The following is a 25,528-nucleotide window of genomic DNA, read 5'->3' as shown; positions in this document are numbered from 1 at the left end:
AAGAAATCACTGTTTTTCATCCAGAGACCTGTGACAGGAAAGAAGCACTAGAAGTAATTTATCTATCATAATTCTCTTTATACACACTATTCACCTCACATTGATCACTCAGTGAAAGCTGCAATTGGCTACTATTGCCTAGAAAGTTGAAGCCATAATCCTATTAATTTCATGAATGAGATACAAGATTCTTGTCCTTATCCCATAAGGAATACTCGTTATTTCTTTGGTAACTTCTATGAGTCAAGGTAGCAGGCACCTTTGCAAGAGTCAGACTTGCCTGTTCAAGTCAATGACACATCTGCAGAAGAGTTGAAACTGGAGAAAAGGTTATGTTTTATTAGCTAGGACTTTGTTTCTGAAATACAGAACATTGGTTTTCCTTATCTTCAAATGGGACAAGTCTGATAAGAACTCTATGCCTGCCTTGTAATTTTATCATTATATCTAAGTGATCTCTGGTTTTAAAAATTGAAAAGCAAATCAAAGAAGGGAGACGATTTACAGTCTTAGAGCATTCAAATATTACCTTTCCTGCCTTTTATAAAGACATAATTTTTATTACTTTTAGAAAATTTGAAGGTCCTAATTCTGGTTGTTGACCTAGGGACCATGACATTTTTAAAAAACTTAATTTGTCTAGTGCTGAATGGGAGAGAACATGTAAGCCCACTACTGGTCTGCTTAGGGTATTTGGCATCTGCTTGGGCTCTTCTTCTGAGCATGGAACATGGCTGTCAAAAAAAGCAAAGCAAAACCTTTGTGAGGAAGTGAAAAATAAAAGTGATTGTAGTAATTGAATACATTGTGTGCATACATTTTCTAGGTCTGCAGAAGCTTCCTGTTCTGCAAAGGAATTTATTTTTGGACAAACCATAGCATCTTCTCTGCAGGCCCTCTGTCTTACCAGGGACTCCAGTTGGAAACAAGGTCCATCTGTTTGGATAGCTTCACAGGACTAGTCTTTAAATGCATACATTAAAATATTAATGTGGATAAAAACATATTTAAGAGATCCAGTGATTGTAACATTATCAGTTTAGGCTTCTGGCAGTTCAGTTTCTGACTTCTGTTGTCAGATAGTTCTTAATTTTGAGCTTTTAGGTAAGATTGTCATGTTACTGTTTTTCTTCATAATTCTAAAAGGTTCTGGAATACAGCTCAATGTTTTAAAATTACCTGCAAATTGATTGTGAAATAATTCTTTCAAACTTTTAGATAATATCCCTGATGTTTCATTTGCACTTATCTTGTCTCAGCACGCGTTTTTACTTCCTGAAGTAGAAAATCCAAAGCTTAAGGACCTCCTCTCAGGCATACTTTCCCCACAGCACATGAGGTGCATTTAACTTCTCAAGGCTTCATGCAGCCCATGTCATCGTGACAGCCTCCACAGACTGAGCAGAAAAGACCAAGCAGAGCAGCTCTGCCTTAGAAAGAGAGCGCCAAGTTCTGTGGGGTGTGTGTGTTTGTCTGTGGTTGTGCAGCAGTGTGCTGTGATATCCAGCTGAGTTAAAGGTGGAGATTCTCCTATTTCCTCTGTCAAGCATATTTGCTTATTTTAAGTGCACTGGAAAGCAAACGTGTCTTTGCTTTTAATATTGGATACAGTAAGGCTGTATATTAAAGAACTGTTCTTATGGTATTCCTGACTCTAAAACTGTTGGATCCAGATTTGGTTTTCTGGGTAACACATGCACATCCTGTGCACTAAGGTCTCAGTGTGAATATTTTAGATGCAGTGTTTATTTCATCTTAAAGGTTTCCTTTATCCTCTCCAGATCATGTGCATTGGCTATTTTTGAACAGTTTCTTGGATGATATACTGGCCTACTGACACATGCTTTTTCAACTCTCTTCTAAGAGACACTAACTTAAATTCCTCTTGGAACTAGCAGGTGTGAATTTAGCCTGTGTCTTTCCATGCAGAATGGTGCAAAGAAAGTTCTAAAGGGATAAGAAATGGAGGAGTGGAGGTCCAGGAGGTAGTCTGTTTGTTTCCAGGATCATAGTCCTGGAAAAGAGCTTATCAAATCCAAAAAGGGTAGCAAAGATCATGTAAATCTCACGTAAGTTAGTCATTGTCAGGTTGCTTTAATCAAGAAGGGGAAGAGATGTTTTCTCGTGCATTTTCCTAGTTGCGTTTATTTTCATGCTCAGTCTTTGATTTGAGTTCATTCTTCAGGGATTAATTACTAAATGTTCTAAACTATAGACCTAAATTGGAGACGCTAAAATGAGGCACATCTTCTGTAGACAATAGAGACAAAAAATTATCTGATAGTCTCAACGTAAATCTGTTATCAAGACTTCACTGCATTTCTTCTGTAACATGCAATTCTTACAATCACCTTTCCAAAAGCGGGAAAGATTCCAGTAGACTTCAATTGCTTACTTATGAACACACATAGCTTTCCTTTTAGCTGTCTTTTCAGTAAAAATGGATTTTGGTCTCATTACTTATGTTTCTGAAAAATATTTCAGACTCAAGTTTATTTCAATAGGCTGTTTATCATTAAATAATCTTTTTTGTTGTTTTTGGATGCAATGATTAGTCACAAGCTGCTCTTTCATCCTATGCTTAAATTTAGTCACATACAGGCTTTCTCATAAGGTTCTGATTTTTCTTATTGTCACTTCTGTGATATACTTTGTTTCACGTCACAGATGCTGCTGTTGTGCATCTGTTGTTTATTTTCTGTCTGCAACAAATTTTGTGGACAAGGCCGTGGCATTGCAGTGGGAATATAACAACATAAGAAATGCACTACTGTGTCATACCAGTGGTCCATCTAGTCTGGTATTCTTGTCTTCAAAATTGCCATCTTTTATCTACTTTAAAGCATTCTTGTGCTAGTGTTACAGGGCACTTCACAGTCCTCATATTGTGGGGTTGGGCAAACAGCAGTTCTGCGTTCAGTTTATCCATTGCCTTTATAATTTTGAAAACCTCTGTTGTATCTCCCCTCATCCTTCTCAGTAAAAAGTCACAGCCATTTTAGTCTCTCCTCAAAGGGCAACTGCTCCTGCTGTGGACATCAGGGTCCACTGATGTATTATTTTCATCAGGAGAATCAATCCTGAAAAAATGGCCTGATGACAATGAAGAAGTATGAGCCATATCAAAATAGGATAATATCCTTGGGCCACAGAGAGAGAAAACTATGGGAATTCAGAGGATATAGAGAACCACTTTTCAAAAATATATTTCAACAAGGGAAAAGATGAACAGCTATTCAGACAAGAAGCCATTATGAAGGATGTTTTGAAGAATGGGGAAACTCCTCAAGTGTTTTTGATAGATCATGTTCTCCATAGATCCTAGAATCAAAGTGCCCTGATCTGCTGTTCCTCTGAAAATGTATATATATCATGATCCATGGGATTTGCTGAGGTCCCATTCAAGCAATCCGGATGTAGCAGGTCAGAACACACTGCAATACACTTAAGGCTAATTGTGGATTAGTTTGGTGAAGTCATGAATGAAAATATAAAATTACATTCATCGTACATTCTGAGGTCCTTAACTCTGAAACTAAACAATGTTAAGCAGGCTTTCTAAATACGATACACTTCTCTTAAACTTTTTTTGTTTCTGCTCTAAACTTATGCTGAGTATCTTGATTCTGATTCATAGACATGTAATTTGCCAGCTTAAGGTGCAAGGAATCTGTTGGAATCATCTTAATTTTTTGTGAGGGATGTGGGTATTGATTTTAAAGTGAAATAAGTGGTTTGCAGATTTCTTACTCGAGGTTGCTCAGGCAACCTCAGGTTTGCAATCCATTATATATTCAGGTTTGCAATCCATTTTGTAGTTTGACAGAATAGCCATTTTTATTTACATTTATGTGTTTATTTAAAAGGATGTGCAAGCAAACATTCAGGCAAGCTAACGTATTACAGCTTAATTAAAGAATGGAATAGTACACATATAAAATTAAGGCCTCAGGACTGAACGTATAAATCGATAAGTTTCCACGATCAAATCATCATATTTAATGTAGTAGAAAATAAAATAGAATTGTGAAGACAAACAGGAAGTCTGTTACTTGGAATAAGTCTTATATCTTGGGATAATTTCAGAGGACTGCATGTCTTCAGCAGTCTTATAGCCAATGTAGTCTACCAGACCAAGTGATAACTCAAATATTTACTCACAGTGATGCAAACAGATCTCTAAAATATCTCCTTTGCCAATGCACAATGTGGGGTTGTCTGTTGGGGAGATGGTCTGTTGAGTCATATGAAGAGAGAAAGGTTGTAACAATAAGCTACAGAGAAGAAGTGTGTTTTCCAGACAAGTTCTTTCGAGTCTGTTGTTTGTATAGTTAGCACACAATTTGTTTCACATGAAGGCAGAGCTTTTCTTTGGATTTGTGATCCCTCAGAAATTATAGGATAAGGGAGATGTTACAGTCCTAGACTACATTTAAACTTGACATCCAAGTGCGATTTCTCATGAGATAGAGAGAATAAACCAGCAAAAAAACAGAAGAAAAGCTAATAGCTTTTTTTGCATATTCTCCATATGCATACACATTTTATAAAAGCCACTTCACCCCATTCTCAGCATTTCTTAAGTTATTCTACACATTTACAAACCAAGAATTCTGGAAACAGAAAGTGACCATCCAGAATTTACCCTAATGCTCATTCACCTAAAACGTTAAGCAACTCCTTATCTTACAAAATTAATCCCATTTGTGATTAAATAATGAAAGTTTTCCTGGAGGGAATGTGAAATGTCCTGGGAATACCCAAAACCTCTGAGGAACCTGCCTAAGTGAAGCTAGCTCTGTTCTGATCAGGGTGAGGTAGACCAGATGACCTTCCAAAGTTCCTTGCAACCTACAACTTACTAAGTTTTTGTGGTTCCCTATCCTGACTCAATTGACAGACCTGGGTTCCCCATGGGTGAACCACTTTCCTAAAGCTTCACAGAACTCCTTGCACTGCAGCACAACAACATTTGCAGGCAATTGTTTTCAGCTTCTCAGCTTGCCTCATGTAAACTCTGTTTCCCAAAGGCACACAGACCTCTTTTTCACATGCAAGAAAAGAAATACCCTGACTCGGTCACCTCTGTAAGAAGTCCTCTGTTTGTGTTTCTTCTTTCACCTGCGCCTGGATTCTGATGCTGCCTTTTTGCTGGCCTACTCAGTACTGCCTGCCCTGGCATCATACCAGGTCCATTCCAAGGATCATGAATTCCTACCCCAAGCTGATTCTCTTACTGACAAAACCTTGCTCGACAGTTAGGTCAAGAGGGGAAAGATAAGACTGATGGGTTTTAGAGGTCAGTGTGAAGAAGATGGTGGATTTTTTCTGGGAACTGGAGCAAAGCACACCAGGACCTCCCCAAGGCAAGAGGCTTGTCCTTCTCCCCTTTTTGCCTGCTGGAAACCCTCTCTGAGATCTCGTCCTTAACATATTGTCAGATCACCACTATATTTTCTAATGAGCAGAATCTCTCAGAGCTGATGTTTGTAGAAAAACTATAGGAATGAGAGCTTTTTTGCTCTTTTCTCTGTCTTTCTGTAGAAATAATTTCCATGTGTACTCTTACACACACACAGACAGCACTGGCAGCTGGATCACTGTTTTAGAGACTTTATCTGATCTGCAATAATTTCTGAAAACACAAAACCCTCCAGTGGGAGATAATGAAACCGACCGTATTGATGATCGCTCCAGCAGAGTATTTTACTGTTTGCAAAAGGATTTGACTGCGGGGAAACACTCTTCACCCTTCGCACAACGGGCTCTCTGCCTTCTCCCTGCTGCACGAGAGTTGTTTTTCTGATCCTTTACTCTAAGCTCCTTTGCTTTTTTTAGGCAACTTCCAGATATCTGATACAGTATATAATGAGGAATTAGGTTCCATTACACGAAGGCTTAACCTTCTCAAAAAGCATTCAGCGCTTGCCAGGAGTCATCAATATTTAACAGCTGTTGTTATTATGAAATACTTCATAGGGTAATGTGGCTCGTCTGCTCGCACGCAAGGGTTTGAACGGCAGCCAGGCCCCTGTCAGAGCCGCCGGGAGATTGACAGGCGGCGAGGCTTGCGTGACAGCGGGGCCGGGGTTAGTCAGCACTCTGCCTCCTCCGCAGCGGGGACTTCTCCTCCCCCTCGCCTCCCTTCAAAAGGGCTCCTCCGGACGCGGTGGGACACGGGGCTGGGGGCTCAGGGAGGCTCAGTGGCCCCACCAGCCCCGCGCACGTCCGTGGGGAGAGGAGGGCAGTGCGGTGGTGGCATCTCTTTGATGCCGCTCTCGCGCGGGGGAAAACGGATGAGGCTCGCTGGGAAAGGGGAACGGTGGTTCGGGAAGAAAGAGCGGATGGGATCTGGAAAGCAAACAGTTCGGTTTGTACCTTAAATAAATGTCATGCTGTACTCGAGAAACTTCAAAGGGAAGTCGGATTTCAAAGCATCTCTTAAGAAGAAGCAGACTGAGAAAACCGCTAAGTTGGGAAGAAAAACTCTGCATTACTGCTAGCGTAATTTCATCTGGTGTTCTGGTAGCCTCCGCAACAGGACCAAGCACCATCCAGCTTTTATTCAGCTTTTATGCATTTTGGTGCTGATTTCTTTACCAATGCATTTGTACAACCTGTGTGTTGTGGCCTTTCAGAGTGCAAATGTCCCTTTCATGTTGTTTGGCAATGTATAATAACTGCTCCTTATGCTGTGTATTTTTTAATTTCAGTGTGCATCTAATGACCCCCATCCTAATTGTCACTTGGTGTTCTCTGCAACAGAGCCAGAGGAAACAGACCATTTCAATTCATGACTCTAGGTTTGTGAAGCAGAATTGCTCATACCGAGTGTTTCCGAGTCAATTTGTTTTGTTTTCTTATTATTCAGAGTAACACGCAGAGCTGATTCTTCCTGCAGCTAGAAGATCCAGGAAGAGAGACCCTGTTCTCACTTCCTTTCGAGTAACAGTTACCAAACGTAACATTTGCGTGCTTAAAACAGTGTCTCTGAACCTGCAATCTCGATTCGGGTATTTTCATCTGCCCGTTTCAAGAAATGATACCCTGGGCATCATTGGAGAGCACTGGTAGTCCTTGTAGACGGGCTTGAAACTGATTCACCAACTTGAATCTGATGAGGATGGTATGGTCCCTTCTTACACCCGAAAAGAACCCAGGCAAGGTGTTCAGTTCAGAAGCAGCATCCCTTCACTGCTCATTTCTTGCCTGTGCTGTTGCTGGATGCAGGCACCTGGGGCAGCTGGGGTACAGTTTGCCCCCTCATTAGTTTGTTACACACCCTAACTCAGGAGGTAATTTTGCTGATTATTTTCTGAAGAATGAATGTTGTGCTTGTGCAGGATGAGGTACAGAAACACTCCAGAGAATGTAATCCCATGGGTTTAAAAACTATGGTTTTATGAGAGTCCTGAAATCTCCATCCCTTTGAAGTAAAGAGTATCCTGCAATGAATAAATGTTCTGTTATTTCTGGGGGAAAGGGAATGGCTGGTTTTATAATGCTTCTATAGACTGTGTTAGGCAGCTTTTCTCTTCTTTACAATATTCCAGATTTGGTTTTTCAAGCCAAGGAGTTTGCAAATGCAGATAGAAATGCTTGTATCAGAACTGGAGGCTCAAAAGAGATCTCAGGTTTTTGCATTGTTCTGGGCAGAGACAGTGCAGCTGTGAAAGGCTCAACAGCACTATCTGTTATAGTCTCCTCTGTGGACGTTTTTCTCCATTAATTAACTGTCAATTCTAACTCTACATTATTTTTTTTTTGTTTCCACTCCTTTCACTGCTTTCAGATTAGAGATTGAAACGATGTCCTCAGATCTTTGACCTTTCCTCCAGGAAATTGCATAGGCCATTTTATTTCACTTTTTCTCCCCCTCTTGCTCTTCCTAGCCCCCTTTCCCCTTGCCCTGTATATTTCCACAGTGTTGTCCTTTGTAGGACCCAGCGTTTCCAGATGTGTTGGCTTTTAATGTTGCATGGGATTGCACCGTGCTCACTAGATCGCACGACCTCGCAAAACTGTCAGCCCTGGTACATGTATCTCTGGTATTTATCATTCTATGGTATCAATATGCTCATTCATCTTCTTTGGCAGAACAGCTCCATCTTCTGTTTTATTTCATGTTCTGGAAGTGCAGGCTCGATACGCTGTGCTCAGAAAAACATCTCTGGTGTTACCACTTCCCCTCTCTTCTGTTTGCCAGTTTTGAGCCCGGTAGGTGAGTGCTCTATGCTGACCATCAAAAGGGTTGCCTCTCCCATAGAAAGTAGTCAAAGCTCCATAAAGATACAACTCTCCATTTTTTTTTACAGCCAGCAGCATTCATTAGAGTGCCCGCAATATCAGCTTTTCTCTTGCCCCATTCTTGATATATGGGAACTCCAGCAGCCTGTTTCCCCCTCAGGTCACTGAGTCATCCTTTGCTGGTTTTTATTTTTCGGCTTTCCGCTATTTGCTCCTCCCTGCCTACCAGAGACAGTACTCCTGCCTTCCTCAAGCTCTCGTTTTTTCCCCATCATAGGCTTCGCTGTTGCTCCAGAGGGACGCCATTTTATGAGATGTGTAAGCTTGATCACAGCTGTCTTGGCATCAGGGCCTTTTCTGTCAAGCCACCCATCATAACCAATGATTGCTGTCCTGTTCTCTCTCATGATTCTTGGTGGTGACAGGCGTATTGTTAGACTGTTCTGTTTTCTTTTCTCTGTTTTTCTGCCTAGTCAGATAACATCTTGCAAGTTTCCCTCATCTGCCTGTCATGTCTTGCTTTTCCTCCTCCTTCTCATAATTTCTTTCAGGGATCTGTGTGGTTTTCTGCCTGTCTTGTTCTGCTTTCTCCAGGTGACAGGCTATCACCAGCACCTCTCTTCTGAGGTGTCACTGCAGTACCAGCCCAGCTGTGGGTGGATTAATCAAGTATTTCCAGTGCAGGGAGGCAGAAGGAGAGTGAGCAGTGAGGGACCACTCTGCTGCCTCAGGTGCAAGGAGCAAACGTTCCAATCTCTGAGGAGCATTTGCTTCTTGGAGCAATGGTGTTATTCATCTTTCTCTGATGGTGCAGTGGGTCTCCTTGCAGTCGGGCCAGTGAGTAGCACATGCTCTGAAACGGATGTGTGTGGCCTAACATATGGGTAACTCTAACTGGCAAAATAACATTAAAATACTTTCCATTTGGAGAAGGAATTTATAGTAGCCAGACGAGTTGCAGAACAAACATCTCTTGTGCTTCTGCTGCTGTGTTTGTATGAGCCTGAAGGCTAACAAGCAGGCAGGGAGCTCTGGCCCGCTCAGCTGAGTAAAATAATAGTTTCCACTAACGATGAATTTCGAACGGATGGAATTTTCGCAACACCAAAAGAGCGCATCAAAGAAATAAACCTTCGTTTCCTCTCACCCCTCCCTGTCTGTCCTTTAACCTGCACAAAGACCGCAAACCACCATGTCAGTAATTACAAAAACATCTTTTCTGAGGAGGGAAACTCTGGAAGAGGCCATTGGAATAGGGGCTGGGCTTCTAAAAATTTTTGTCACAAGGTATTTAAATGACGTGTGATGTGGCACTTAGGGACATGGTTTAGTGGTGGACTTGGCAGTGCTGAGTTAGTGGTTGGATTTGATGATCTCAAGGGACCTTTTCAAACTAAATGAGCCTATGATTCTGTGTTTGTTCTTATAGACAGGCCTAGCAGAAGGCCTAGCTGATCAGGGGGAAAAAAAACAACCGGTTCCAATTGCTTTAAAGGTACACCAAAATGAAAATCCAGATTTAAGAATCTGTATATTCTACTCACAGCAGCCTAGCTTAAAAGTCTGAAATCCCAAAACTGTTTTGGCTGGAAAATATGGGTAGGGATCTGTTTAAGCAGCTTGGGATTTTCCTGATGTATTTTCCCATGCCCAGGGGAGGGATTTATTACATCTAATTATACATTTGAGATAATTGCTTTGGGGTAATGACCGACATTATCACTTTCAGCAAATATTTACAATGTAAGCTAAAAACCATCACAAATACTCAGTTTGCGTGGTTCTGAGTTTCCATCATTTGTTGCAAAATGCTGATATGTCTTGCAAACATCCCTTACTAGGCTGTTAAATAGATAAGAAGCTCTTGCACAGACTCAGGAGCTTTAGAGACTCACTGCCTGCCTCCTCTTCTTGTTCTGGTTTGATACAAACTATTCCTGCCCATCTCAACCCTTATTTGGGGGGAGGTTTTTTTTTCTTGGTTGGGTTTTTGTTGGGGATTTTTGGTTTTGTTGGTTTTTTTGGTGTGGGTTTGGCTTTTTCTTTCAGAGGGGTGTTTTTTGTTTTATTAACCATCTTTGGCTGTGGCAGTTCCTGCTCCCCTTTGGCTCGAAGGGAAAATGTGTATCAAATGTCCCAGACAATATCACTGGGATGCTCTCCTCTCTCATTCTCTCTGTGAAAAGGAGAAAAACCAGAAAACTGAATCTCTATTTGCTACCAGGATATTTGTATGACCCTTCTCTGGAATGGGGCAGTAGGAGTGAAGCTGGCTTAATTTTTACTGACCAAGTGATAAAGACAGGTTCCTGTCATACTGCCTAGACGATGCTCAGCCCAATTATCAAGTGGTGCCAGCCTTCTCAGAAATTCTTTCATTATCCCCACAGATGGTATTGTATTTCAGTGATATTTCTGTAGGATATATTGATAGGAAGAATTTGAGGATTCAAAGATATTTGAGATCAAGCAATGTGAAGGAAGAGCACTCACCAGCTGAGTTTTCCATGAAAGCTGATTCAGGAATAAGCTTTTTTCCCCTATTGTTAGAAAAGTATATGGAATTTTAATCTATAATGAGAGCTATTCATGAATTTAATGGAGAAAATGACCTGCTAAAAACAAACTTTAAAACTGTGTAAAACTAAAACATTTTAAGAACATTCCCTTGAATCTTACAGTCAGGCTGAAACTTGTAAAATGAACAGGGTAAAGTGAGACCAAAAATAATCTGATGTCAAGGACATCAGCGCTGAAAAGAAGAAACTTATTTCACTCCCTTTTCTTCTGAGCTATATAGACATTTCTCCGTATTGTCATAATACATATTTTTATAAACAAAACAACTTGCTAACTTTCTTTTGTTTCTTTCCTGTGGGTTTTGGTTGCTGATTTATGTAGAGTAGACTAATGGAAAAAATATGTTCAATAAAAAATGTGATAGATATTTCACATAAAAAACATCTGGACTGCAAAATATGTATCTATCTCCAGCACAAGAAGAAAAAAAAGGAAAAGAAAGTTGTCAGTAACTGAGATCCAGACCACAAAGACAGTAACTACCAATTAAATTCAATGCATGTTAAATGCCTAAACAAGAGTTTTAGTCGTGACCCTAATCGTTATGCTTTCTAAATTGATGATAACTCTTTCCAACAGCCATTCAAGAAAAGCACTTTAAGAAGCAAGTTGGCCAAACGACAAAAGAAGACAATATATCTAACAAGACTGCTGTACAAGAAGGTGGACTTCTACTAGAAGTGAGTGAAAAAATGCTGTTTTTTTTCTGGCTGTAATTTATTCAGTTGATGATATATTTGGGCTGATGATTTGTGTCAGCTTTGAACAAACAGTCAGGCTTGGTGTGAATCTTTCAAGAACCACACTCGTGATCACTTCTTGCAAGAGCAAGACTGGCAGTCGTGACAGTCACGGTGTCCATTGGGACAATTGCACCTTGCACTCTTGCTTGCATCCTTGAAATTACCAGTGAACTCCAGCAGGCCAGTTCACAGTTCTTTTTCACTTTTAGGTTTATTTTAGTTGGCCCATATTTTGAGGATGTCAACATCAGATTTCCTTGTTTCTGATCTGAGCTGAGAATATTCTAGGATATTTTAGTTCATCCTACTTCCTCAGCTCTGTGCTCTGCACACACACCATGCACCATGTCAGCAAAAGTTACCCCTTCTATGTACTTTTATCCCCCTTAGGCTGACTTTATATTGGCAGAGCAGCATAAAGGGCCCATGCTGTTACTGAGAATTGGATCCATTAATCTGAAGGAAGAATTAATACTGCTGTGAACTACTGAACCAGCTAGAGCACAGCGGTCCATCCCAGATACATCTGCATTTCAAACACATGATGTAATAATGCCTCTTATACACTTAGGTCCTTGGAAATTCCTATGTGATTAAGATTACATATGTACAGTTGTTTTGGATAGGATAATACTCATGGTATAAAAATTGTGTTTTAATGACAACCCTGAGATGCATGTAAATGTAAATTAAATAGTAGAGTCCAGCAAATAATAGCTGAATACTATTAAATTAAAGCACATTTTACCATGAGATCCAATACCATAAGTTACTCAAGTCTGTGGAATGGAAACTTACACCCTGCTTTCCTTCCTCTTAATATTTTAGAAGATTTTAATTTTAGATTTCAAAACAAGTAACACAGAGGCATCTGATTAGTTAGTTCTACTGCCAAAACAAGATGTTTGGCTGTCAGGTGTTATTTTGCAGTCATTTCCATTCTCAATGAATAGGGAATAAAGGGTGTACAATAAAAGATAAATATGGTGAGTATATAATTTTTTAACAAGGGTCTCCTATATTTAGTCTATGTTTTGTTGTGTGTACATTACATGCCCACAAGTTATCGTCATTCAGCATCTTCAAACAGTAGTCCTACTGCTGTGAGTACCTGGAGAGAACACTGGCACACAATTTGGGGCAGGTTAAAAGAGACTGGTGTTACTAAATATGCTCTGTTTCCTACAGGGTATGCAGGAGTCACATTCCCTCTGAATACAGGGGAGATATTTTATCCTGGATCATACTTAAAGTGGATCATTAACTGGATGATTAAGTGCATGTTAATATGAATGTACTTGCCAGGCTTCATTTATGGGCACGTCTGACCTAGAATAAGAGGGTGAATTTTCCTTGGGGCTTGTCGGGAATGTTCTCGGAGGAGTGAGTTTGGCTCGGATCCTCATTCAGTGGTTATGGCACATGAAGAAAAGTGGGTTTTTATGTTCCCCCAAATTCACCATGTTGGTTATTAAGAACTGTGGGATTTTAACTAAATATCACATTTTGGATTCCTTCCAAGAAGAAGCAAACCATGGTTGCTGTTCTTTGTATACTGACTTGTGAATCTGACCACTTTATTTGCTCTCAGAAGGTATTTTTCAGCTGTTGAAAGCCCCTTTTCATGTCATGACAACACCTTGCACTGTGCAACCTCTCCTAGATGCTTTATATAATACAAAGCAGAATAATCTGAATCACCAAAATATGTGTGAATAATACTGTTCCTGAGTGCAATGTTAATGGAAAATCAAGAATAATTGCTTGCATTTTTTTCCTAGTGGGTATAGTCACTCTGCTTTATGTATAGATAGAAATAAGGGATAACAAGAACCTAATTACTGGTAATTGTGTATCTGGGACTCTTGAGTCTTGGAACAATGCAGTATTTCCCCTTTCAGCTTGAAAGAAAACAATGGAATTAGGCTGTCTTCAAAATATGTTTAAAATGTTTTTTATTTCAAAAGGCTTCTGCCACAACATGTGTTTTTTATTTAAGATTTTATGGAGATTTTTTACAGCTACAATCAAATAGCTTTCATCAGCAATAACAGAATAAACAATGATACCAGTTTATCAAAGACTTTTTAGTGGACCACAGCAGGTATCTAAATAAATAATTTCTTCTAGTGCTTTAAGATCATTTCTTCTGGATAAGAGAGACTTTTCTTGCCATCTTTGTTTCCCTTTGAAGGGAAGACAGACAAAGCTCTAAGAACTAAAGTCTTTATTTCTTAAGGGATTTTTTTTGAGTACGCCCCATTCTCGCAATCTTTACTGTCCTTGGAGACTTCAGATTCCAACAGTTTGACTGCAGTAATGATTTTTAACTTTGTGCTTTCAAAATATTTTCCAAGACAGGTGGTTTTGCAACCCTTGTGCCCCATGCCTTCTGGCAGAAAAACGGCCACATTCGGTTTCTGAAGCCTGTTAGTGAATACTTAAGGAACACTGGGCCAAACCCATAACCAGAAAAAGGGGAAAATAAGCTGTATTGGCAGTCAATAAACCCAGATAGAGTTTATGGGGTGATGGGGTGGAGAAACACAATAAAATGGTGACTTGGGAAAATAATGAATCACAGGTGGGTATCTAGGCAATAGCCTTGATTGCAGGATTCATCTCATGGCTGTTAGCCACCTCCTGCTCTTCCCCCCCAGCTACGCTCCACTTGTAATCTTAAGTCCAGACTCAGAGTCTACACTATGGTGCTGGTAATTGCCCATCCCAAATGGCTGTGGAACTGTCATGTGTTACATTATTCACTGATCATTGGAAGGATTAAATGCTTGTTGTTAAGAGGGAGGCCCTATATGGACTAGCTTTCTTAATGACACACAATCAGGCATCACCCCATCATCACCTCTGACACTGCTCCTTCAGTAATCAGCACTCATACACCAAGCAGTACCCTGCTAAAATTGTCACTTGGGCTTTATTGACCACTTCACAGTTGCTCCTGCAGTTTTTCTGCTTGCTATGGAAGAATAACTGATGTTCAAATTTCTGTCTCAACCCTTACTGCTGAAGAGGTGCCTTGATGGGCTCTCTTTTCTTCTTCATTTTGTCTGCTGGTCTTCTGTTAATGCTCTTGTAGGCTGAAGCATGGGATTTATGGCATCTCTGTCTCCAGATGCGTCGGACATAATTCTTTTCCAGTGTGAAAATAGTGTTTTATAACCAAAATGTCACAAAAAATAGAAAAAAATACAGACAATGCAGGCAGCTCCCAAACAGATGCTAGTGGAGGAAGACTGCCTGGTTTTATCCCCTCCCTACTCACTGATGAATATCAATAAAGGCCAGACCTGGCCTTTTTTGTCATTTCTGTGCTCACTGGCAGTTCAGACTCTTTCAGAGAAGATCCATGTTTCTTTTCAGGATGCTCCAAGCCACACTTTTGTACAGTTCAGGGTCAGATTTCCACGATTCTTCTACTTTTAAGGCTTCAGGGCACAAGAATCACGTTTCTCTGGTTTTGTCTCATGGTTTTCTTTATGGCTCCTGTTGAAGATGACAGTCGTAAGACTGTCCTGATACATCTTATTCAGTGACACTCTACATTCCATTTAATTCCTTTATCAATGACCTGGATAATGGGATTGAGGGCACCCTTAGTCTGACAAGACACAAAATTGGATGAGATTGTTGGCCTGCTTGAGGGCAGGAAGGTTCTACAGAGAGATCTGGAGAGGCTTACTACTTATTTAAATTTTTAGACAAAGACTGTCAGGTGCCTGGCATCTTAAATATCTTAAAATCACAGTCATATGGTCCTTTATTTAAAAATAAATATGCATGTTTGAAAGGTATTATTTAACAATATGTTGCTACCTTAGAAATGGGTGCAAATAAGAAGCTTTCTGGGAGTTACTTTGAAGAGAGAGGTGAATGTGCATATTTTGGCACTGAAAGGTATCTCCCAGTGGCCTCTACTAACAGCTTGAACTAGAGTTCAAGTTTCATTCTGAGGGAGTTGGAAAATGATACATTAGAAAACATCCTATTGGTGCTGTTCTTCACTCTGCATGAGGAAATAACATAGGAAACCCTTTTCCCTCTTGGTTTCCTGTCATTTTTTTAAACTTGTTAGTGTAATTCCACTTCCTCCTTCCAAACTGATTTATGTAATCAGCTCTTGATAAAACTGTGCTCTTGAAAAAGGTACTCCAGTTTGAATTTCAGTCTGAAAGCAAGAGATTTTCCTCTTCCTGTTATTTTTAAATTTAAACTTGAAAAGGCAAATTGCAAGTCCAACAAAGTGCATGGTGATTATATGGATCTACGACAAAGGCACAAGCTTCACAAATCAAAAACTGGTAGAAAGAGTTGTTTTTGGTTTATTCTGGTCTGGAATTCCTTTTCAGCTTCCAATGCTGCTGACACTTTCCTAGCACAGTCCTTCTAAAGTAAATCCTGAGAGATGATGATACAGTGCTTCATTTTCTTAATCTACATCAAAATAGGAAATTCTCATAAAAAGCTCATAGTCTAGTGGTTTTTTGTTTCAGTTAATGCAACTTTTTAAACTTACCCAAACAATGCTTTTGCTTTCCTTTGTTTTCAAATGTGAACCTTCTCCCAGTAAATTAGATGATATGATTTAAGCTGACATTAGTGACTTGGGGTGACTTATGGAGAATTCATCCATGAAAAAAATCCACAAATGGGGTTAGGAGTGCTGTTTTATCACATGCATGCATTCAATTTTTTCTTGCCAGGCGTAGGCAAAACACAAAGGAACACTTTAGAGGCCCTGGTCCCTTTTTATCTTGCTTTTCAAATAGGCATATTTCTGAAATCCAGACTTGAAATTTGGCATGGCCACAGCTCTGTGCAAAAAACATCCTTTCTGTTGCCCTTTAAACAAATAACTAATGTTCTCGCTTATTCTTTTCTTTTTTTTTTTTTCTTCTTCTCTGACAAATCTGGATAGAAAAGCCATGACCACTAAATTCCATTTGCTCTCTCCTCCAGTCCTTAGTGCTACTGTTACGACTGCAACAATCGTGATGCTGCCACAGTGCTGAGATTTCTGAAATACAGGAGGTGGCACCATCCAACTTGACAGGGCGACAGAGAAAACCAAAATCATGTTATCCCCTCCCTTCAGATTTTCAGCCAAACTACAAGAAAAGTGATAGAAGGTGGGTTTTGATGGGCAAAACTGTGTGGAAATAGTGAACAAAATGGTAACCACAATTGCCAGCACACATAGTGTCTGAGAAGCTTGACTTTTGCCAGGACTTTTGCAAGAGTTTTATGGAGGGATTTGAAAAGGAAAAATAGGTTCTTCTGTAGAGGCTTGTGTGGAGCCTTTTCGCAAAAGGGAAAATGCCAGTAAGTGCTTGTTTTCAAATCTCGTCTATGGGGTGACATATCGGGCTGCTGAGAGTTAGTATTTAGATTCTCCAACACAAAATTACAGATTATAATTGAGAGGGGAGCAAGCTGGAAGTGGATTGGAAAATCAGGACAAGCAACTTATGTTTAGCGTGACAGAGTAGGGGGAGCAGGCAGCTGGCACAGGTGTGTGGTGAGGAGAGACAGTTATCATCCCCTGGTTGGTGCTGGCATCAGGAAAAGTGTCTTCTGTTTGTCAGGAGAGAGGCAAACCTGCTGTCATATGAGGAGGGCTAGCTGAGAACTTTTAGTTGTACCAGTGAAAAGAGCAGCTGTCCATCCGCAGTGTTAAGGTGAAGAATCAATAAGCTTTGGGCACAGACCAGACAGATGCCGATCCGAATTTCAGGCGCTGTTGCTGTCTCCAGACTGTTCATCACAGCCAACTCCACCCGAGCTCACTTTTCACAGCCGCTTCCTCTGTTTCTGCTCAGGCTATTTCGGTGCCTCTTGGAGAGAGTCCAGTGGCCACATAACTTCCTCCAACAAAACATATTCTCCCATTTCAGCTCTGTTAGGTTTTTTTCCTCTCACTGGCTTCAGAGCTAATCCTTGACAACTATTTCCACCAGTCAATGGGTTTGGTATCTGTATCTGAACCCTGCATCGAATAGATGCACCAGGACTTAGTCTGCTACTAGAACTGACTTCTTGCATTCAGGTAACAAAGGCATTCATAACACACTGCTCCTTTCCTACTAATTTCTTAATTTACTTTTGAGGAAGTGTTTTTGAAGATGGCAAAGTCATGTATTGCAAAAAAAAAAACCCCTAAAACATAGAAGAAATAGAAATACACTTTAAATAATTGCAATCCTACATTGTTTTAATTTGTCTTCAACTGGTTGAAGTGAAATTATAAATGAGCAGCCTAAACTGTATTCACAGATGACACTTGCTTTCAGTATATTCCTCATTCTCAATTCAGAAAAGCTCATGAGCTGCAGCCTTGCTATCTTCTCAATAAGATGAAGTGATGAGCAAGAAAGCAGGTCCAGGCTAGACTGTGTCCAGTCTGGAGAATTTTTGCAAATTTGCAATGATTTTGTTTAGGACGTTTCAAAAGAAAAACCTACATATTTTACGAGAAATATTGAGTACATTCCACTTTCACTTTTTGTCTGCCTTAATTAATAAAATTTAAATGCTTGAACCAAAGCAGAGGCTTGCAGAAGAGACTTGGGGAAGGATTCATTTAGTCTATAATGCAGCTTAAGATCTGCAGTCATTGCTGCTGGTTAGAGCAGTTGTCTCTAACTTTCTATCCTCACCCCTCTCCAGATAATCCACTGTCATTCACTTGACATCTAGATTAGAGGAAGTGTTGCCTGCCTCTCTGGGTCAGCATAATGCCTTTATAGCAGGATTCACCCCTGCTGTCAAAATGGGTTAGGGTGTGTTTGATACAGGATACTTACAGGATACAAAACATGCATAAGATGATAACTCGCAGAATAAAACTGTTCCCAGAGTCAACTTCAGGAATGCCACACTCCCTGAAAATTCTGCTGAACTGAAACAGTGTTTATAAAGGCTGGTTTAGCATATATTATTGAACAGAATGTGAAATACAGATTGTTTTGCTCTTCTCCCCACCCCCTGAAATAGTTTCATGTTAGAAAATGTGGTATATAGTGCTAAATACACAGAAAAAGAGTGCTCTGAAATTAGGACATAACACTCTGGTTGCAGTATATAGGCTGCAACATTGTCTCTTCTAGATTTTGATTCCTTACAGAAAGAGATGTCTGCCATTCATCCTCATTAACAGTTTGCAAGTACAAATAAAAGTCAGCTGTGGATGGAATATTATGACGGCTTCCTCTCTTCAGAACTTGATGCACTTACATGTAAATAACACTGAAAAAAAAATCCAGACATTTGGTACTTACATATGTCTAATTGTCCAACTTGTTGGATAAATATTATTTGAGACTCTTTTCAGTAACTTATTTCTGTGAAAGATAATGCCTAATCTTACTACATTTGTTATTGCAAAGTCTACCTACCTAAATTTGTTATTACAAGTGCAGAGTAGTGAGCAATTAATGCTTCATTTTGAGTCTTCTCGAATGGAATTAATCAGGCTTGCATTTTCTGCATTGAAATTGTTGAAGAGAAGACTGAAAAGCTCAGAGCAGCTGCAGAATTCAGAAAGGACGAAGAGCTGAACTTGCACTGAAGATACGATATTGCCCCAGCTTTGCTTCCATCTGTGAATACAACATCTGCTTTTGAGGAAGTGAAATGAGAAACTGCATAAATCAATATAAAGATAGTTTCTATTTCCAAGTGTAGTCCAGGGCATAGTATTTGTGAAAGAGCATTGACAGGAGGGTTCCATTACTAGTAGAGCACAACTTTAAATTCAACATCATGATTAATGAGGAGGCTAAAGGAAAAGATATAATGATTACGTTGTAATTTAGTATCCTTTCATGATAATTGCTAAGGGGAATGACATGTTACTCATCCATGTACTCACTAACTATCTAGCAAACATCATATCTATATCTATGTATTAATAAACAAAAATATGCTTTCCCCTAACAATTTTAGAATTAATGATTTGAATATTCTTCTTGGTATTATTTTGAGTAGTCTCCAGTACTTGTATACTGTCTATTAACCTCAGGTAACACTCATATTCTTGCTTCCCATATGAAATCCTAAATGGTAATGCAAAGAAAAGAGTCATGAAATGTTTACAATTAGGCCTGAAAAAATTCACCAAACAATGCCATCAATAGAAGACATTTTTGGTGATAAAATTTTTTTCTAAACAAGCATGCCATATAACAAATTTATACTGAGGTGTTCAGCATCACCCATGAATTCACTTTTGCATCAACAAAACCTTCCCTAACCTGTCTTGGAGCTATTAGTCATCAGTACTGCTCCTCTGTGGGAGCATGGTTTGTATTCTCTTTTCCAGAGCTTAGTACTTGTGGAAAAAAAGGGATTTAACTGGGATGCATCTCTTTCTATTATGCACCACATCAACTTTCTACACAAACAGAGTCAACTGAGGCTTCAGGCCTTGTTTCTCAGTCCCATCTTGGGCAGAGTATTTGATTTTGAAGCACCAGGCTCATCGGGGGCCAGCAGTTCACGTATAGGGTAACAAAGAGAGGCCCTATCCCAAGGGCTTGACACAGACTAAGCAAGCTTTGTTACAAAAGCTTAGCTTGGAAGGAATGTATAATGGAAGAAAAACTGCATTTACAATTTTGCATCATGCATTCAAAACAACTTCAAAGGCAAAGCTGTTCTTGGTTGTGTCCAATACTTATTACATATCAAGCATATAAAAAACATCACCATGGTTTAAAATGTGTTTACATGTGTGCACACATTGCAATCTCACCCTCCAGGGAACTACTATGTTTTCTTGAAAGTTTATAGCTCACAATTACCGGAGCCCAATGACTTACATTTTCCTAACTGATTTCCAGGAGGCCAGTTTTGACTGCTGCCTCTTGACGAGCCACAGTGTTCCAGCTCCCTTGTTAGGCTGAAGACACGTATTTAAACAAGTATCTCTGAGGTTTCCCTAATTTCTTCATGGAACTGATGGAATATTGAAAAATGGAATAATGAGAAATTTCACCAGCTGAATGATTCACAATCATTTGTGCCTTTCAGATGGCCCAGCTGTTCTCTCTGACAGCAAATGAGGGGGCCAGGCTCAAATCTATCTGGCGTTGTGAATGATCTTTGAAAATGTTGATCTTGGTAGTGCAGCACTAGGTGCTGAATTTCCTTACTGAAAGAAGCCTGAAGTGATATCCTGGGTCAAGGACACAAGCAGGAACATGAATGTTGTTTTATCTGGGGTGACAGAAGGAGTGACAGGGGCATAATTGTCATATATACATATTTTTTTGTATTTGAAAATAGACATTTCTGCTGCCTATGAAAAACAGTTTATCAAATTGAGCACTTTCTCTCTGACAGGCTTCCCATAGAACTCCATGTCCGTAGATTTCAGCTAGTACTTCCTTCCCTGGCTCAAATGATGGAAATTTGTCTTCTGTTTTGTTTCTTTTGCCTGAAATTTAATCTGTACACGCAAACCCTTGATCAAAACTGAATGCTAAAACAATTCTGCCACTCTCCTTTGCACGAAATAGTGCTTACTCACAGAAATATTCCTTTTGAAGTTGCTTTGTAGATACCAGAGAAATAAATAAGAGTCCAGAGGGCTAAGAGATATGGTACTTGTTGAGCAAAGGCCATATTCTGATGTCACCAGATATGGCATTTCTGAATAGTCTTTTATGCTGTGTTTTATTTCAGGGTTCTGTAAGAGTTAATTGTTTTTTTTAATTTATAAAGAGAACCTCAGGGATTCAGAGGGATTTTTGAGAAGGGCAATTATGAGTCCTAAAAACACCAGTGGAAAGAAATACTAATTCACTAAACAATGCAGTTTAAGACAGAAGACACGATTAACTGTCTGCATTTTCCTCCTAATATTCATAAGACATGAACGAGTATATAATTTCCAGAGTTTTTAAATAGCTACTTATTTAGATCACCAGAAAACCACCCCATCCCACATAGGATGCAAAAACCCAGTGATCCACTATTAAATGAAGCTGTTCCAGATAAACTATGAGCCAACTGACCCTGGAAATGTAGTACCCAAGTTGCGTGACTTGAAAATCTGTTCAAAGCAAGGCATGGCTGCAGGCCTTGACTGTTGTACTTTAGTAGCCATAGTAACACGGTCTCTGGAGACCTAATGCTAGTGAATTTTCCTTTATTTCAAGGAAGAGTAATAAGAGAAATGTGCATTGGAACTTGTTCTCTCTCTTTTTTTTTTTTTCTTCCTCCTTATTTTTACTATGCCATGACCTTGACCAAAATATCTTTGAAGTATTTTCTGGCTGATTTTCTGCTATGAGACCAGGAAAAAAAATCAGGATATATAAAGGATCTTGCCAAAGGAAGTCCTATCTTCCTCAAAATATTTGCCTTCATTCCCAAAGAGAATCTCTTGACTAATAAAGTTTCAAAAACTTCTTAATGGAAGGAACTGATAACTTTCATCTCACAGCTACTGCGGGCACCAGAATAATATCTTTCTTTCTTTGAACTGACAGATTAATTGTTTTTTTGTTTCAGTAGCAGGTGCAGCTTTTCGTGAGTACATAATTGGATGTACATGTTTTTTCAAAAGAACACAGGCCCCTCTCTGGTGCCAAGCTCTCTCTTTTTTTTTTTTTTTTTTGATTTGGGAAAATTGTCCCACATGATTTCATTTTTAAGTACAATGTAGAAAACTCATGTAAGTGTTTTTAAAAAGCCAAATACAAACAAACAAATGTTCACAATACATACTTAAGTCTGTCTCACATGTTTCAGCTATTATCCTGGATTTGAAATTCCATCTGTCATTGAATCCATATGGTTTACCAAATGGCAGTTTAAAACCATGTATTTTTTTTCAGATTTGAAGTCAGTTGTTTTTTGTTGTAAAAGTTTTAAGGTCCATATTAATACTTTTGTGTGTTTGTTTCTGTGTGCATGTGACCCTCTGTGCATGTGTAAGAATAAGCAATACTGCAAAAAAATTTTAGGATGCAAGGATTTCAATCTTTACTGATTGAAACACACTTGTTGTACACAAAGCAAATACCACCAACATTGAGTTGTGGAGTTTGGTTATTTCATCTGCTAAATGCAAGAGCCCCATTTAGGATTTCCATTATTTCTGCTGAGAGGATTAAAATGAAATGAGGAGAGCTGCCTTTACCTCTCTGCGCTGTCCCCTCAGTGTTTGGGGCAAACATGTGCTTACATTAGGGAGTGCGAACTGCACCGGTATGAGACTCGTTCACGTCCCCTTTCCTATTTCATCTCCCCAGGTTATCCATTACTCAGGCACATGGCTGCTGTGGTTCTGACACAGCACACCAGTGCAGCCTCCTGTTCACTGGGAATGAGAGAAAGCTATTGCTGAGAATTTTATTTCAATAACTGAGAATGCTTAAAAATTGCAAGTGGAGCCATGTACTTTGTTGTGCTGTTTAATGTGACACGTGGTAACTTAGAACAAAAAAGCTGGGAATCATTTTTGCTCATTCCCATGGACTAAAGCTGCTTCCCTCTCCCACTTGGTCTAACTAATCACTAGGCTTCTGGCCAGAAAAATGGAAAAATCTCTATACAGTGTTACTGTAAAGGATTTCAGTATGTATTTGGTACCTGAGAGATTTATCTGAGAGGTTGGAAAAGGTTTTTACTATTTAAAATTTTACTAATTTTCAATCACCATTACCCACTCAGGGGGTGGGTAATGTGCTAGCAAACACTCTCCTCCTTATCGCCACCTGTGGAAAGTAGATAAGAAAAATATAAATCCCAGCCCAGCTCTGACTCTGTTCAGAGTCTTCTGTGATGCAGATGTCTGTTTTCCCACTGATCTATAGTTTAGGGTAATATTGAGAAAGCAGAAGGATTTGCAGGCGTGGATGAGACTCATTGGTAAAAAGTTTTACATGATGTCCAGCTTGTGCTTTTTAATGTGGCTGAAGCAGCAGGTTCCCTGGATAAAATGAGGTTTAGAGACATGGAATTTGTGTTAATCCTCAGTTGAGTCATGTGGCTCCATAAAAGTTGTTTTTTCACCAAAGTGGATTTTGCTTTCCTTGCTTGCAGAGCAAAGCATCTGTTGTCTGCAGTTGGGGTCATGAAAACCAGGGGGTGCTTATTGAAGATATATAACCTCTGGAGAGGACACCAGCATTTTGAGAACAAACCAAAAACAAAGCAGGAGAAATTTGTAAATCTCTTCATTTACATACATGCCTCAAATCCATACTTGTTTCTGGCTTAACTTAAACACATGGCTCCTTGAACTTTTCTTCCACTTCTTTCTTCTTCCTTCCTCCCACCTCTTTCTTAATACATCCTCCAGCCTCACAGATGTAGTTGCCAGTGCACTGTTGTGAGCCCTTGGAAATACACATGGTCGCATTTCCCTTTCCAATTTTTAGAAACTGCTGCACCTAGTCCAGCCTGACTCTAGCTCTGTGAAAAAAAAACATGTGTAGAGAAAAACCTTCCCGCTTTCCACTGTGGGGGATGAAGTCTTATGTTTTAAAGGTAGAGACTATCTCTTTTGTATGTGTCTAGGCCTAAAGAGTACGTACCAATATGTTGAAGAAGATTAATTTATTGAATAGAGGAATTTATCTCTTGATTCACACAAGCAATCCTTGGCAAATGCAGATGTTCCTACAGGGGCTGAAAAACTCCAGCTTGCCTGCAGGACCATGGAGGACATTTTAAGGATGTTCAGCATGATAATGTGTAAGATTCTTTAATAATATTCAGATCTTGTGGTCATTGTTAAGCTTTTCCAGATAGGGCTTGGTGTATTAGTTTGTGTAGCTTAAGAAATTTTTTTTAATTAAGGACATTTCTTTTTGGTTTTTTTTAATATTCTTAACTTCTACCTGGTCCAGTTTCATGGGCAGGACTCAAGGTCTTTCAGAATTTGCATGATAAGAGCCAGAGACAAAAAGGAGCTCCTTTAAGTGTCCTACAGTTATCTTTATGGAAAATTTTAGTCTATCCAAATTAAAAGGCCTGCCAGATGTTCAAAATGTAATAAAATTCCTAACATTACATCACTGATGGTTTCACTGCTGTGAAGACAAGTCCAAAGAGACAAGATGCCAAAAATGCTTTCTTGTCTCCATTTGACATTGGAAATGTATATGACAGTACCATCTATGGAGGTTCCTCTCAGTGCAGTGAAAGGCGCAGATGCGAACATGCAGAAATCTTGACGTACCATCTTCTGGTCAGTGAGGTGCTGGGACAAATTTGGGCATTATTTAGGGCAGGAAATAGCACCAGAGCAATTCTTTGTGCTTGAAGAGTTGACAAGGATAACTAGTATTCAAGCCCAACTAGGCAGAGATCACACTTACTCTGCAAAGGATCCGTAGCTATGGAGCTGACCTGGAGCAAAACAAGATTTGCCATTGACTGTTCTTAGTTGGCATTGACTTATGGTTAGCGTTGACCTGATTGAATCACTTGCTGCTACAGCCATTGAAGGCTCTCCACTACTTTTCTCAAGTCATTGTTTCACAGGTTTTTCAAGGCACAGAGCCTCTGGCCAAGTGTGGTTCCACGGGGCCACGTTTCCAAAGGTGCTCCACATTTATGATGGGGGCCAAACCTTCTGAGGAGGTCAGTCTATTGTGCACTGAACTCTTGAAATTCTGCCCACCATTGTCACAGTGGGAACAGCCTTCAAGCAGTCTTGGAAATCTGGTCCTTATTTAGGAATCAAAAAGAGAACCAAGCTCACAAAAATATGTCAGTGTATCTGGTTACTGAGCAATTGAAAATCTGTCCTCTCTGTGCTTTGGGATTAACTCAGGATTAATAGGCACATCAGTAAATTGAGAGTAAGATGAAGCAGGGATAATAATAATATAGCAGTATTTCAGCAACAACTATTTGAACTGTAATCTCAAAGACCTCAAAACCATCACATGAAAGAATCTAAACTACGTTGGAATGCAAGCCTG

At 39.6% G+C, this 25,528-nt stretch overlaps 1 protein-coding gene and 1 long non-coding RNA gene across 2 annotated transcripts in view; one reads left to right on the top strand and one right to left on the bottom strand.

Moving 5' to 3' along the window:
• The window catches only part of AHRR (aryl-hydrocarbon receptor repressor), an 89,909-nt gene that overhangs the window by 44,637 nt on the left and 19,744 nt on the right, over nt 1-25,528 (top strand). Inside the window, exon 4 of the mRNA XM_032120025.1 lies at nt 11,407-11,507. Coding sequence (XP_031975916.1) covers nt 11,407-11,507 — 101 coding nt within the window. The remainder of the gene's footprint in view (nt 1-11,406; nt 11,508-25,528) is intronic.
• The window catches only part of LOC116448963, a 32,170-nt gene continuing 20,195 nt past the window's right edge, over nt 13,554-25,528 (bottom strand). Inside the window, exon 3 of the long non-coding RNA XR_004242174.1 lies at nt 13,554-19,186. This is a non-coding gene — a long non-coding RNA (uncharacterized LOC116448963). The remainder of the gene's footprint in view (nt 19,187-25,528) is intronic.

Source organism: Corvus moneduloides, chromosome 1 (genome assembly GCF_009650955.1).
Source record: "Corvus moneduloides isolate bCorMon1 chromosome 1, bCorMon1.pri, whole genome shotgun sequence".
NCBI lineage: Eukaryota > Metazoa > Chordata > Aves > Passeriformes > Corvidae > Corvus > Corvus moneduloides.
This window is presented reverse-complemented; position numbering and strand designations above follow the sequence as displayed.